Genomic DNA, 16,090 nt, shown 5'->3' with positions numbered 1-16,090 from the left:
CATAAACATACAAATAAGGATAAACCTGGGTGTTTTAGTCCATTTTCATACTACTGTGAAGAAATACCTGAGTCTGAGTAATTTATAAAGAAAAAGAGGTAAAATGGATTCAGTTACACATGGTGGGGAGGCCTCACAATCATGGCATAAGGCGAAGGAGGAGAAATGACACGTCTTATGTGGTGGCAGCAGGCAAGAGAGCATGTGCAGAAGAAGTGCCCTTTATAAAACCATCAGATTGGCTGGGTGCGGTGGCTCATGCCTGTAATCCCAGCACTTTGGGAGGCCGAGGCAGGTGGATCACCTGAGATCGGGAGTTCGAGACCAGCCTGACCAACATGGAGAAACCCTGTCTTTACTAAAAATACAAAATTAGCTGGGTGTGGTGGCGCATGCCTGTAATTCCAGCTACTCAGGAGGCTGAGGCAGGAGAATCGCTTGAACCCAGGAAGCAGAGGTTGCAGTGAGCCAAGATCGCGCCTTTGCACTCCAGCCTGGGAAACAAGTGAAACTCCATCTCAAAAAACAAACAAACAAAGAACCCATCAGATCTTGTGAGACTTATTCACTATCATGAGAACAGCATAGGAAAACCCACCCCCATGATTCAATTACCTCCTGCCGGCTCCCTCCCACAACACGTGGGGATTATGGGAGCTATAATTCAAGATGAGATTTGGGTGGGGACACAGCCAAACCATATCACTCAATGAATGATGTAAAGGAAAAGAACAAGGTGCTGAGAGAGATCAACCAGGAGACCTAATTTAGATGGTGGATGGTGTCAGAGATGGTGCTACTGAAGAAGTGGTTTTTAAGCTGATCTGAAGGACGAGATGGGGGTAAAGATTGTTGTGGGCAGTGGAAACAGCAGAAAAAAGTCTCTGAAGTGGGGACAAGCTTGGTTTGGGTGGACCATGGCGGTGAGAGGAGAGTGGCAGGAGTTGAAGCTGGGCTAAACCTTGCAGGCTCTTGTAAATCATGTGATGATTTTGGCATTTTTGTCTTAAGTGCATAGAAATGATCATAATATGAATTACTCTAATATACTTCAGCAGGCTTTAATTTTTTAAAGATAAAATAATCAGGATTGAATTTTTTTTTTTTTTTTTTTTTTAAAGATAATTGATTGCTGTGTGGAAAAGGGACTGGAAGGGGACAAGAGAGAAGGTGAGGACAGCAGTCGGATGGCTATTGTAATAGTCCAGGTGAGAGATAGTGGTACCTGTATCATAGAGACAGCAGTGCAAATGGAGCTATTTCAGAGCTATGAATACCACTTACAGTTTTTGCTGCTGCATTGGAGTGGAAGAGGGGATGATTCCTAGGGTCAGAGCAATCCTACACACTATGCTTAGTGATACCAATCCTAAGTATCACCAAAACTAAATACCCATTACATCAATTTGTATAAATATTTTAGGTTTGTAGGCGTGTGTGCCTACATATATGCCTGTGATTAAATTGCCCACGTTTACTTTTATAATTATGCGGTTATGAAATTGAAAAAGTCACTCTCATAGCACCACCTTGTGGACAGTAATAAAAATGTGTGTGTGTGTGTGTGTGTGTGTGTTTTGTTGGATTCAATCACTACGAGAAAACACAATACAAGTTCTCCAGAAAGTTTACCAGTTATCAGCCACCCCAAGTCCTTCTTGGAAGGAGAGGGGATAGGAATACATTCAGAAGAGTTAAAGTTAAACTGACTATCTTGAAAATAACAGGTTAAATTCATTCAAACTAGATCCTCTCTGGTTGATTTTAACATAAAGAGTCATTGACTAAAAGTATCTTTTATTCAAATAGCCCCTGACAACCCATAATAATACTTTTTGTTTTTATGCCAAAATATATTTTTTCAGTGCATTTGCCACTTATCTTCATGAGATTAGGGGAAGCATTTTTTATATAATATCAAGCCTGATGGAAATGAATTTATGGTAATTCCTCACTTAAGTTCCGAACTCACCTAGAATTGCATCCTCTGAGACTGGGCTTTTCTTTTCTTTCTCTTTTTTTTCTTTCTTTTCTTTTCTTTTTTTTTTTTTTTTTTTTTGAGACGGATTCTCACTCTGTCACCCAGGTTGGAGTGCAGTGGCACGATCTGGGCTCACTGCAACCTCCGCCTCCCGGGTTCAAGCAGTTCTCTGCCTCAGCCTCCCGAGTAGCTGGGACTACAGGGGCCCGCCACCATGCCTGGCTAATTCTTGAATTTTTAGCAGAGACGGGGTTTCACCATCTTGGCCAGGCTGGTCTTGAACTCCTGACCTCATGATCCACCCACCTCGGCCTCCCTCCCAAAGTGCTGGGATTACAGGTATGAGCCACCACACCCGGCCCTTCTTTCTCCTTTTTTTTTTTTTTTTTGAGACTGGGCTTTTCTTGCCGCCATCTTGAATCTGATTTGGTTTTCTCTGTTGCGCTTTCTTTTTTGCTGGCGTCATTTTCCTTACACTTTAGCTCATCATTGTATCCTGTTCTATTGCTCTGGGCTTCTCAGGAGACCTCTTTCCTTCGCAAGACTGGCTTCTCCAGGTGTTAGAAAGTGTCTCTACATGTGAAACAGATCCCTCTCTTAATTTCCCAAACAAAGCACAGGGAATATCAGGCTAGAATGTTTAGCATTTTAATTTAAACACAAAGGAATTACAATGCAGGAAAACCTAAAATTTTACTTCTGATCGTGTCTCTGCTTTGAGAAACCCCTTGGGCTTTTGACAACTTGCAGTTCTCTGCCACTTGGTTGTTTTTCCCTAAATGTTGGTCCAGGCCCTGTGCAAGGCCCCCAGCTCTGGCTGGGGCATTGGGGTGGGGAGAGCCTTTCTTCCTTCTCCTTAGGCCTACTCCTTCCTGCTCCCACGATGATTGACAGAGGAAATGCCTGCCCTCATGTACAGGGCATGGTTTCTAGACACAGTTCAATTCTCATTTTTCTCCTCTGTCTCTGGCTGTTTCTTCTGCGCCTACTTTCCAGGCTCCTCACACTCTGCTTGACTGCTGACACAGGAATTCCTCAGGGCTCAGCATCAGGCCCAGCTATCTTCTTGCTTCATACTCTCCTTGGGCAGTCTTACCTCAGGCCACCATGTTACTTACCCTTAGTGACTCCCAGGTGTATTTATTTCTCTGGTCCAAACCTCTCCATTGATTTCCAGATCCTTATTTCTGATCCATTAGTCTACCTTTCCACTTGAATGTTTCATGTCTAAGACTAGACATGTGATTTCTTACCCTCAAAATCTGGTGTGCTTTCAGTGTTTCCAAGTTCTGTGAAGGTACAACCGTCCATCCAGTTACCAAATCAGAAACCTAGAAGTCATCCTTGATTCTTCTTTCTTTCTTCTTCATCTCCCTCCCCATGCAACCTATTTCAGCCTTCTTCATTTTACCTACCAAGGGGTATCTCCTGAGAGACCCACTTCGGTCTACTTTAATTGCCTCCACTCTATTCTGACCATCTCTTGTCCACACCACTGTTACAGCTGCCTAACTAGTCTCCGTATGCACTTGGGGCTCTCTCCAATGCATGTTCTACTTTGAGGCATGTGTTCAAAATGCAGCTCTTACCAGGCCACTTAAAACCTTTCCAGGGTTTCTCATACCTCATAGTCTACACTGCCTTGCGGTGGCCCCACCTTTTGCTCCAGCTGCTTCACAACCGCTCTCCAGCCCTACAGGCTTTTCTGTTCCTCAGGCGCATTCACCACAGGGCTTCACATCTGCTCACCCCTCTTCCCTTCACCCTGTTATCTCTATGCAGTCTTCTTACCTCAGCTAACCACCTCTTCCTCAGAGGTGACTTTTCCTTTTCTTTCTGTTCTTTATTATAAGATTGATACACCCAAAATCTCTTCCCTCAGTTTTCAAGTTTATCTTTATTAAAGTGCTTTTTGATTAATTGCCATCTCCTAAGAAGAGCCTAAGTTTCATAAGAAAAGAGGGGGTGCCACATCTGATTTTGGTCTCTGTGCTGGTTTTCCCCAGCATCCAGCATAGTGCCTTGCACATAGGGCATGTTAAACAACATTGAATGGCCAGGCATGGTAGCTCATGCCTGTAATCCCAGCACTTTGGGAGGCCAAGTGGGTGGATCACTTGAGGTCATGAGTTAAAGACCAGCCTAGCCAACATGGTGAAACCCCATTTCTACCAAAAATTACAAAAAAATTAGCTGGCGTGGTGGTGCACACCTGTAGTCCCAGCTACTTGGGAGGCTGAGGCACAAGAATCGCTTGAATCCGGGAATTGGAGGTTACAGTGAGCCAAGATCATACCACTGCACTCCAGCCTGGGCGACAGAGTGAGACTCCCATCTCAAAAATAAAAATAAAAATAAAATAAAAAACATTGAATGAATGAATGAATGATTATGTCTCTAAGGCCCTGACAAGGAAATTACAACCATCAACAGGAAATGCAGGCCCAGGTGTGGCTGAAGAGTGCCTACAACCTGGACAGCTCAAGACCAGTCTCAGCCAGTTGCTATTCATGGTTATTTCCACAGTGTGAAGTGAAGGGAATCTCAGGCCTCCCCGACCCTGGCCTGCTCCTACCAGTCTTGTGACATTGGTGAGAATGTTCTTGGAAAAATGATTCACACATCTTGTCTAAGAGCAAACAATAATTCGGGGGAATGTTCCAGTCTAACTTGATATCTGAAAAAGGAAAATAGTGGCCATCTCCTGAAGGGTTCATTCCAACTAACGACACAGTCAGTTTAGATGACTATTCAGAAAAATTAATATCCCCATCTTCAAGCAAACAGCTTTCTTCTGCTTTATATTTGAGAAGCTGAGAAATCAAAGTCATTTTGCTCAAAACAGAAAGTTTAAAAGTGAACTAATGGCTCTGAGAAACTTCTAGTTATTTTTAAATAACATGTCTCCACTCTGAAGAAAAAAATCAAGCATTACTGGGTACCCTGTTTATAAGATAAAATAAAAACTTATTTTCACTGAACATTGACATACAAAGTAATTAATAGTTTTATATATCAAAATTATACTTTTACATCTAAAACATAGATACTTAATCTTTCCTCCATTATTTTACTTATTTATAGATTTGTTCCAGGAATAATTTAACCCAAATTATAGCACCATATAAAATATGGCAAACTAACATAAATTATAAACAAATTAAAAATTCAAAGGAGGAATAAGGGAAGAAACATAAAATGGATACAAGAATGAGGTCAATTTAAAAAAGGGCTTTTGTAAGAACCAGTACACTACCCAACAGTCATCCTGCTTTTCTTCCTTCTACAAAACCCTGATTTTGCTCTAATATCAAGTGCCCTGTGCTCAGACTCAGAGGATAAACCATGATTGATCTGAGTCATGGATCGCCTAGCTAGACAGTTCTTGTTAAAAGGAATATTTTTATTGTTTGCGACTTTTAGTGAGATCTCGTACTTGCAGCTGAGCGGTTCCTTACTAATGCACTTGGTACGTTTTTTAATTCAGCTCTAGCAGTCAACTCCAAAAGAGACATTCAGTAAGAAACAATGTAGTGTCCATAAAACAAAAAACAGGCCCACACCTCAGGAAAAGCGCAATATAAGTAAGATTAAGACCACATAAGACCAGAGTCTGTAGGGATCTACTTATTTGTCTGGTGTATTTAAAATCCTCAATGAAGACACCAATGATAAAGATATTATAATCTGCAATCCAAGTCAAATTGCCTTTCTTTTCTGACATAATTTATTATTCACCTTGAAGTTTCATTTTCTACATGGTCCTTAAGTTAAAACATTATTCTTTGAGCCAAATGCAAATGCATTTAATCAATTAATTTGAATGAATGCAGAAAGATTGTTCTTTGGAAACTAACCTTTGGATTGTGAATACAGAGCCCTACATCTGTGAGGTGGCAGTTTAGTGGGGTGGGTGGCGGTGTCTACATTATTCTCGTGTACTTCTTTTAGAAGGAATATGTGTCTACTCTGTGTATCTCTTCGGAAAGAACATAGGCATTTATCAGGACAGGGAAAGAGTATATTCTAAAAAGAATTGTTTTCCCCTCTGAATAATGACACAAGAGATTTTATTCTTATATATAATTTTATGTAGAAATCAGAATTTTTCTCAGTTTGTCTATTTGTGTATTTATATCCAGTGTTGAAGAAAAGAAACAAACATACTGCTAATAAAAAGAATGTCTCCTTGTGGCTACTGAAACCCACGTCAACTGCTATAGCTGCCAGTCTACCAGGAATAGCCCCTGCTTCAAACCCCAAGAAGCCCATTTACTATTTTAATGACAAGAACTTGCTAATGTGGGCATATGAACTGTAGCCTTGGAAAGGAATGCTGTCCATACCAGGAAGTCCTTGAGAAGGCTTGAGTTCTTGCCATAACTAAAAATCCGATGATTCATTACCAATGACTTCATCCCCAAATGAAAGCTAGCAGCCTGCTTCCATAATCCTCATGGAGAATTATACCAAGAAAAGACAACTTTGGAAAAACATTCAAGAGAGAGGCTTCATTTTCTCTTTTGAATAAAAGAAAGGAACCAGTCTATGTGACTACAGAGGCGCCACCATGCAGGCCCTGGTGTAGGGGCCTGTGTTTCTCCTACAACGCTGACAGCTAGGGATTTACCAGATACTTTAAAAATGAAAAAACAGCTAATGGTATTTTTTTTTTGTGGGGCTCATAAATGAGAAATATAGAAATGAGTGGTCTCCCCCCACATTAGGCTTTTGCATCCCAGCAGTTCTGACACTTCAGACTTTGTTGCATGGCCTAGTTTTCCCTTTAGAAAAAAGGAATGGTCCCATTCCAGTTGATGGTGGCCTCGCTCCACTTGGTTCTGATTGCCATCTCCACTGGTGAAAACCGCCGTCTTGGTCCATGTTTCTCTTCCTGTTGGTCTCTTTCCCAATGATGGGAGTGAGTATCTGAAGAAGGAACAGCCAGCATTTAGATCCAAGCCTATGAACACCATTCCAGAGGAAGCCACTAAAGAAGGACAGAAGGGTGGGTGGGCAGGAGTCAGGCTCAGCAAGCTCGGCAAGCTGTGCTCCTACAACTGGTTAAGCAGAGGAGGATTCAAACAGGTGGTGTGCTGAAATGCCCCAGACCGAATAAGTCAGTGGTAACCTGGGTTGTTGTGCATAACTGTTGGTAAGCTGTGTAATACACCTTCTGGAAACATGATGTGACACCTAGAACAAGGTATAGGTTACTAAATATTGTCAGAAAAAAAAAAAAGACAAAAGAGGCCAGGCATGGTGGCTCACACCTGTGGTCCCAGCACTTTGGGAGGCCGAGGCGGGTGGATCATCTGAGGTCAGGAATTCAAGACCAGCCTGGCCAGCATGGTGAAACTCTGTCTCTACCAAAAGTACAAAAAATTAGCTGGGTGTGGTGGCAGGTGCCTGTAATCCTAGCTACTTGGGAGGCTGAAGCACAAGAATCACTTGAACCCGGGAGGTGGAAGTTGCAGTGAGCCAGATTGCACCACTGCACTCCAGCCTGGGCGACAGAGTGAGACTCCATCTCCAAACAACCAACCTACCCCACTTCTCAATGCTTCTCAGAATACATTTGCATTTTTGGATGGAGGGCAAGGCATTCTAATGGGGTAGGCAAGAACTGGGTTTGGGGCTTGAGTTTATCTCATATTAGCCAGGTGACATTTAAGAAGGTACTTAGCATCTATTGCTAAACTTCATTTATTCAATTAGTAGTTACTTGTTGGGCACCATAATTTCCACTTCATAAAAATAGAAATCCTAGTACTTACCTCATGTGGCTATTGGGAATGTTACGGGTTAATGCCTGTGAGGTTTTCAACACAATGCCCAGAACAGAAAGCAGATGATTCTTGTGAGCCAATGAAAAATGTTGCTTTATGCAAAGAAGGAAGTTGAGGTAGAAACAACAATATATTTTAAGGAACATATTGTCAATGTTATACTGAATTAAATGGGTTAATATGTATTTCTCATAATTAAAGAAAGAGAATTAGGAAGTGCACAGATAAAATAGTCACTAGATGCTTTTCCACACGTAATAATGGGAGATTACTTAACGCCAGGCTTGTGGTGCAAAGTCAGATTCAGTAATGCTTCATAAATGCAGCTAAGGCTATGGATACAAAATCCCAGTTTGTCCAGTGTTAATACCTTGTCCAGAGGTCAATGTTTAAAGACATTTTAAGGTTAGTCTTTTTCCCTCAGGAGTTTGTCACTGAAATGACCTGTTTGGTTGTCTGCTTCTCCTGTTGGATTGGAACCTCTCTAACGGTTTGTGGAACTTTTTGGAATAAAAGAAACCAGTCTGTGTGACTACAGAGGAGCCACCATGCAGACCTGTGCCATATTCATCATTGTTTTCCCAGTGTCTAGCCCTGTGCCTGGCACACAGTAGGACCTCAAAAATGCCTTTTGCGCTCATTTAAACAGAAATGTACTATCAGTTTAGTTACTTCTGTCACTGGATGATTCTCTGATGTTTGGTCGTGAGATAGCATCAGCCAATTCTCCCCTGGGTTTTCCCAATTATTTCCTCAGGTATTAAATACCTCATGCTCCAAGTTCAAAGGCCCTGGAGAATGGTTTTTGGAAATTTGGCTCCATACCTTTTGTTTTTCTCTTACCTAAAAGTTGTGGGTTCCTCTGTGCTATTTCTAACCCCCCTTCTCCTAGGTAAAGCAAGTTTAGAATTCCCACATTGCAATACTTGGGTTTAGGGCTGTGGGATTCATGTGTGAGCTTCATTTCAGAACCTGAGCCTAAGCACTTTCCTGCAGAGCTAGCACGAATATCCACACAGTTGTTAAACATCGGCAGCCGCATCTCTTTGAGCATATTAAAGTCCACAACACTTGGAGTCTGAAATGCTCACCTATTGTAAGATGCACAAGCTTTTTCTGTGAGGGCTGGCCACTGTAAAAGTACAGATCAAAGAGACGCTCCATTTTCCAGTCTGATAAGAGCTGCCTGTTTGTGCAAAAAAGGATGCTGTAATTTCCATTGATGTTGCACAGCCAAATAGGTAATTTGGGAGTCTTCAGCATGCTGCCCACCTGGAAGGAGGAAGGGGAATGCAGATAAACATATAGATTTTGAAACATTGTGACACATGCCAATACCTGATCGTGACCAAAAAGGAGCTCTGAGGTTTCTTGTTGCACTTGTCGCTGTGCAAGGCATTGTACATAGAGTAAGATTTCAAATGAAGGCTTCGTCATGAATAAATTTGCATTTATGAATGATCTGGTGTAGTGATGCTTCCATTTTTATCTTAATGGATTATATTAAAAATTTTTTTGGTGACCTCATAGAGGAGGTAAAACAACTTCAGTTTGGTTTTGAGGCGAGGTAAAGAATAAATAGATAAACTAAAACAGGAATGTGGTGGTAGAATAAGAGAACTCTAATTCTCTTATTCTAGAGACTAGCATGTCTGCTGCCATTCCCAAGATAAGGCAATAATTCATTCAGCAGGTGGTGGTAAGACTTCTGGCAACATCAACTATTTAGAACATAGCTAAAAGGATATTGAAGGTATATCAAATAGCTTCTGGAAAATGAGGGAAACACATACACACATCACACGTATACACATATATCTACAGGTTAACATGCAGATCAATTGTGAAGATGTTCCTAGACAGCAACTTGTTATCTGTTTTTTTTTTTAAGTACCTGTCAATCAATTTAGCCTTGTTTTTTTTTTTTTTTTTTTTTTTTTTTTTTAAGACAGGATCTTGCTCTGTCACCCAGGCTATAATGCAGTGGTGTGATCTTGGCTCACTGCAGCCTTGACCTCCTGGGCTCAAATGATCCTCCCACCTCAGCCCCTGGGACTACAGGTGGACACCATCATGCCTGACAAATTTTTGTATTTTTTGTAGAGACAGCATCTTGCCATGTTGCCCAGGCTGGTCTCAAACTCCTGGACACAAGCAATCTACCTGCCTTGGCCTCCCAAATATTGGAATTACTGTACCTGGCCTGGCCTTGAATTCTTATAGCTAGTAAATGAGATTTGCAAAAACCAGCCCTGCGGGGTAGGAGCGGGGAAGGGGATGTAGTAAAAGGGCAGCGGTCCCGCACACTTCTAGTGCGTTTCTATCAGTGATAACCATCAGTTTGTTTACACAGGCAGGGAAGCACATATTTTTAAAAGCTTTCCATCAAAATTTATTGCAACAATTTTAAAAAATTTGTTAAAAGTTATTTCAACCTGAAATAAACCTAAAGAGAGAAACATGAGTGACATGGACAAATCCATGATTTCCACGTGACGCTAAGGAGAATTCCTGGGCCCCTTAGCTTGGCCTTTCTTCCTGTAACTGAAGGGACCAGTGTTGCCATTCTATTTCTTTTCTTCTCAGTCCTCAGAGTTGTACTGTTTGTTCAGGAACAAATTCTGTTTTGTGGAAATCCAGCTTTGAAAAATTATCACGTGCTTTATCAACCCAAGTATTAAAGGCTAATAACTTGACATTTTGATTTCTCAATAATTCTATTCAAATCTCTTTGTTTCCTTGAGTTTAAATTCTTCAGCTGTGGGTGAGTGGGTGAATCAGAGATGCTTTTGTCTGTACTTTTAGCTACCACAGAAAATTTACATTGCTGTGCTGAAAAGAAATGACCTCAGCTGGTAGTTTACAAAAGGGTGGAAACCTAGCACCCAATCAGGACATGTTCATAATGGGTGCAGGATTTACTCATCTGCATAGTGGGTACAGGATTTGCTGGAGTTAGCTCCTCCAGGCTGAATATATTGTGGGCATTTCACATACCAAACACGGGGCAAGTCTGCCCACCGGCTGCATCAGAAATAAAACAGTGAAGATGTGCCATCGAAGCAGTAGCATATGTTTTAGTTCCAGATATCCACCACCAATTTCCAAATAACTTTGTAACTATTTATTAGTTATAAAATAAGCACTTTCTTTCTTAGGCCTTCTTGCTATGGCACCCTTCTGTATTAAGCTTATATGTAATCAAAATATGTTATACAGGAAGTCATGGAATTATCAAGGTTGAAAAACTTGAATGAAACTAGGAGATTGAGAGCTGTTTGTTGCAAAAGGTACTTCCAATGGAACTTCAAGTGGACATTCTGGTCAGTTTGAATCTAATGATATTCCCTATAAATTAGTCTGGGTAGGTGTAATAGAATATACACATAAATGATATTGTTTCACAGAATATTTGTAATGTAGATGAAATTCACCTGACACTCAGATACTAACATACTCTGCCAGGTGCTGACTGACACACTATTGTTATTTTATGCAGCAGTACAACAGTTTTCTTTCCTGAGCTCAAAGACACTCAAGATTTTGTTCTAGTAGGAAGAAAATGAAGTAGTCAAAATGCAACCACCTTCAACCCCGCAAAGTGACCTTACAGAGCTCTCACAGTGAGCAAGCAGAACCTCGCTTGCCCTGAGAGATTCTGATGAAACGGGAAATGTCATGCATGACTGTTGCTGCACTTTGAGTATTAAGAGGCAAGCCTTAAGATTACAGTTGAGAACACATCTGGCTTAAAGTGAGTCTTGCAAAAAACAAAACAAAGCACCTTCCAACTGAATCCAGACAGAGATTATATCCCCCATTCTTCTTGGCACACCATATAAGCAGTTTGACTGGCATTTTTCACTTTAAGCATTTGTATTGCTTTTGGATAAAAACAGTTTACCAGCTACTCCCCAAAAGCAGGATTCTAAATATGTTTTATTGGTGAGATTCCATCAATGCTGAATTTGTGCATGTTGCTTCATGTTGCCATGGTAAAAAGGAAATTAAATTGTGATACAGTGGTGCTATAAATAAAATACCTTTCTCCTTAAGTTCACTCATTGTGTAATAAGCCCAGTATTTTCAGCATTAATGCAGCAATCAAGCTTTTCATAACATATATCATTTAAACCAATGTAAAATTACAAGGACAGCAAGGAGGATGGACAAATTCTACATATCAGAGTGCAAGAATTGAGTCCATGTAATTCTTTTTTTGAATGCCGTCTAGAACAATGGGGCTTAGAACATGCCTTTGCATAATGAGCATGATATTGCAAGTCCCCAGGCCCCAGGCTGGTAATCTGAACAGGAGAAAGGTGTTTGAAACGTTGTGCTTTCTTCGCTTTCTTCGCTGATTCCTGGTGACAATTCCTGTGCATAACTGTTAATGGTCTGGCTCTCATCTCTGCCACCTGGAATACAGACTTGATGTAACTTCTCTCACTGAGTTTGCAGGTATGTTGTAAAGACAAATTAGTTCATGTTTGCAGGGCGCTATCTCAGTGACTTAGTGGCAGAGTGCAGTGCGTACCGCTTCACTGGGTACTTCTATGGTTGGATTTCTTCCTGTCAGACTCTCTAAAGGGAAAAAGTAAAGGGGGAAGAAGGTATGACTGGCATAGTGGTGTGTGCTGCCAGGGCTGCCGTAGGAGTAATTCTGGCAAGACCTAAATGGCTTCAGTCCCTGAAAAATCAGAGTGGATTTTTCTTCTCAGTGGCAGGTGTGAAGATAATGTGAACCTCCCAAGGCTTTCCAGATGGTGTTAGACTCAAACTGCTTTATGTTCTCACTTAGGTATTGGAACCTCACACTCAAATCTGTACCTTCAAATAGAAAAGTGACAGGGAGGCTTCAAAATAGTGCCTCATCTTATGGTAGCTGGCTGTGTTCTGCAGGAACCATCAGTCTGGTGGGCTCTGGGGGGCTTGTCATGTCATCTAATGAGAATACCATCTTTTTTTTTTAAGTCTCACCCACTGGGTTGTGACATTGGGACTGAAAGACACATGTTTTTGCAATCTCTGCAATTTTATCACAGAGTAATATGAGGTTTACTTAGGGAAGACGGAGGCAGCATTACAGGATGGGTTTCACCTTGACAGCAGAATCGACCTGTCAGGCAGCATGTTGGTTTTCTTCTGAACTAAGAAATCTTTCTGATATTAGGTTTTTATTATCAGTACATAAAAATAACCTTCAGATTCGTTGCACCTACCATAGGCAGAAGCTACTAAATATCCACAAAGCACTTATATGCCTAGTTGGCATTTTCACGGGTCTCATACAGAATCAGAAAGGAAAGGTAGTGGCTGCAGGGGTCTTCAGTCCAGTCATACTTAGTGCACTGTCCCAGAAGCACATCATGTTCTTTCTTGAATAAACTTCTGTTCTGCACTGTGTTTCAGTTCTATGCTAGGATGTTATGAAATATTCGACTTCTGGGGATAATGCAGTCAAATGGTCTTCTGGTTAGCATGTCTCTGAGCACCCACTGAGCTTGGTCTCCTAGGGTTAGGATTTCCATACACCTGACAAGTGAGATGTGCCAAACCAGGAGGTAAAGTGGGGGCAGTTCACCATCAACACAAACTCACAACCACTCTAACCTAGAAGTCAGTGGATTGAGTTCCAGCTTGTTGAGCACAACTGCCATGCTGTGATTTGCTACCATTTAAATGTTACCAACATGAGTATACCTATAACAGATATTATAGACCATATAATATATCTATATATAGATACAATAGATGATAAAACTACTGATGATAGAGTATAATTCCAAGATCTGGCATTTCTATATTTACCTCTTTATCAGAAAATAAGCAAAGATGATAATGGCAGGCAGCATGGTCCAGTGGACAGAATGTGATCATTGAATGTAGATAGAACTCGGTTCATATCCCTGGCTCTGACACTTGCCTAGCTGCTAGCTTTGGGTAAGTCCCCATTCCTCAACCTGGCCTTTCTTATCTCTAAAATGAATGACCAAGCAATAGAGCTTGAGCTTAAAGTAATACTGATTACAACTTGGAGTGGAAGTGGGGATTCAATAAATAAATGAAATGACCCCTAAAGGGCCAGGAACACAATAGGTGCTATATGCACAAGGTTATAAATAAGCTATTAGCACAATGAATAAATAAGCTTCACATATACTTGAATATAAATATACCTAAGTATATAAGTATAAATAAACTTGACTATAAATATACTTCATACATATTTTCTGTATAATGAGCTGATATAAAAAGCATCTTCAGGTAAAATCATCTTGATATGCATGTTTCTAACATATTCATACATGCCAGGAGTTCAAGTAAGAAAACTAACTGCCAGCCTGTATTTGCTCTTTAATACCTTTTTTTTTAAAACCAAATTTCAAGTGCATGACAGCGACAACATAATAAACATCCTCAGGGTTTCAAGCCATTAGTGTACAATTTCAGGCAATTTTCACTGAGGGCAGGATTCACAGGTATCTCTCTGGGGAGAGAACACCGAGTCCAAGAAAGAAGGATGAAAAGCCACATTAGTCACTTTTCAAAAAGATGGAAGCATTATAGATCTAATTTCTATGTGGATTTTAAAGCTAGCCTGGGCAGTTTCCATCCTTTGCCCTATTTCCAATTTGTGAGCAGGCATTTGGGTAGTGGTCCTGTGGTCTGGTATGTTTTGCCCTCTTCCCAGCAGGAAAGCCCTTATTTTTTTTTACCTTACGCTGTGGCCTCTTGACTGACTGTAAGTTCCCGGCAAAAATCCATTTTATCATTGGTGGATATTTTAGGCTTTGCAGGTAATTTTCTTTAGAGCATGATTTAGCAGTTCTATTGGTCTGAGCAGACTTGTGTAGAAAGAAATGTGATCCAGAAAAAACAGCAGTGCTGGATCGCTGTGAATTCTTGACTCTCTGTGATGGCATATTCTCTGATATAGTCCCTTTGCTCACAACAACTTAGTAGCTATTTCACAAAGACCTGTTTAATTTTAATTTAAGATAAAGCCTGCAACTTGTTTCCAAAGCCTTGCAAATGTTAAGAAGGAACCGAAAGCTGTCGGCCTTTCTAATACTGATTGAAAGAAGATATACTCTTTCTTGTAAGTTCAGTTGAAATAGCTAGTTGGCCAATTCTGCACACCATGGATTTAATCAGCTAAGCCTAAAGAGATTTTTTTCTCCTTCCTCTAAAGCAGAGGTTCTCAGCTAGGGTCAATTTTGCTCCCCAGGGGGGCATTTTGAAATGTCTGGAGACATTTTTATTGCCACACTGGGGCCAGTGCTGCTGGTATCTAGTGGGCAGAGGCCAGGAATGCTGCTCAATAGCCTGCAGTGGACAGGACATCCCTCCACAACAAACAATTAACCACTTCAAAATTTCGGTACTGCAGAGGTCGAGAAGCCCTGCTTTGCAACAGAGGTTTCTAATCCTGGTTGCGCTTTAGAATCATCTATGGGCTTTAAAAACTTCAGTTGCCCAGATGCTTCCTAGACCAAATGAAGCAGTCTTTGGGTAGTGTTGGCTATGTAATTTGTGGGGCCCAGTGCAAAATGAAAATGTAGGGGCCCTCGTTCAAACATTGACAATTTCAAGACAGTGACACCAGACACTAGAACATTAAACAAAGTATGGGGCCCTGTTTGACTACACATTCTTATAAAGCTGATACTATTCCGGGGGATGACCTGGGCATTGATAGTTGTAAAAGATCTCCAGGTGACTTCAATGTGCGGTCAGGGTTGACATCACTGCTCTCTAGCATTTATTGCCTGTATCCTTCCTGTAGCAATCAGTGTATGTATGGTCAAGTATGGCTCATCTTTTTATCTGGACACAGAGCCTGACAATTAGTATTCAATTAGCATTTAGCTGTGCTGAACGGACATAGTTGAATAAAACACTATAACATTATGCCTTGTTATCTTCTATTATAAAGTCTTATATGTCTATAGAATATTCTGGCCTTCCAATGAGCTTCAACATCCATGATTTCCTCTGCTCTTCACGTCAGTCCTTAATCTGATCAGGTTGCAGGGCAGGTGCTTGTGGAATGAATGCACCTGTGTTGTAGGTGAGGAAAGAGGCTCAGAGAGGGTAAAACTGGTGCAAGTTACACACCTGTGAATGGCATGGCGAGGCCTCCAGCCAAGCCTGCTGATTTCCAGGCCAGGGTTATTTTGCACATGCTACAGGAACTTCCTCACCTTTATGCCAGGTTCCCGTGTGTGGTGTGTGTGTGTGTGTGTGTGTGTGTGTGTATGGGTGCGCGTATGCTCATTGGTGGCATGTGGCATGAAAGCGAATGGCACAAGGATAC

The 16,090-nt window shown here is 41.1% G+C and overlaps 1 protein-coding gene and 1 long non-coding RNA gene across 2 annotated transcripts in view; one reads left to right on the top strand and one right to left on the bottom strand.

The window, feature by feature from the left end:
• Window positions 1-1,113: 1,113 nt before the first annotated feature.
• On the top strand, window positions 1,114-7,211 carry LOC117080009. The gene is made up of 2 exons (XR_004435676.1): window positions 1,114-1,208; window positions 6,124-7,211. It is a non-coding gene; the product is annotated as an uncharacterized LOC117080009 (long non-coding RNA).
• The window catches only part of MINDY4B (MINDY family member 4B), a 35,354-nt gene continuing 25,369 nt past the window's right edge, over window positions 6,106-16,090 (bottom strand). Inside the window, exons 11-12 of the mRNA XM_033204460.1 lie at window positions 8,862-9,042; window positions 6,106-6,910 (exon numbers count right to left, since the gene is read on the bottom strand). Coding sequence (XP_033060351.1) covers window positions 6,768-6,910; window positions 8,862-9,042 — 324 coding nt within the window. The 3' untranslated portion in view covers window positions 6,106-6,767. The remainder of the gene's footprint in view (window positions 6,911-8,861; window positions 9,043-16,090) is intronic.

This window comes from Trachypithecus francoisi, unplaced genomic scaffold (assembly GCF_009764315.1).
Source record: "Trachypithecus francoisi isolate TF-2019V2 unplaced genomic scaffold, Tfra_2.0 Lachesis_group0, whole genome shotgun sequence".
NCBI classification, from domain to species: Eukaryota; Metazoa; Chordata; class Mammalia; order Primates; family Cercopithecidae; genus Trachypithecus; species Trachypithecus francoisi.
The sequence above is the reverse complement of the archived record's forward strand: the minus strand, read 5'-3'. Positions and strand labels throughout refer to the sequence as shown.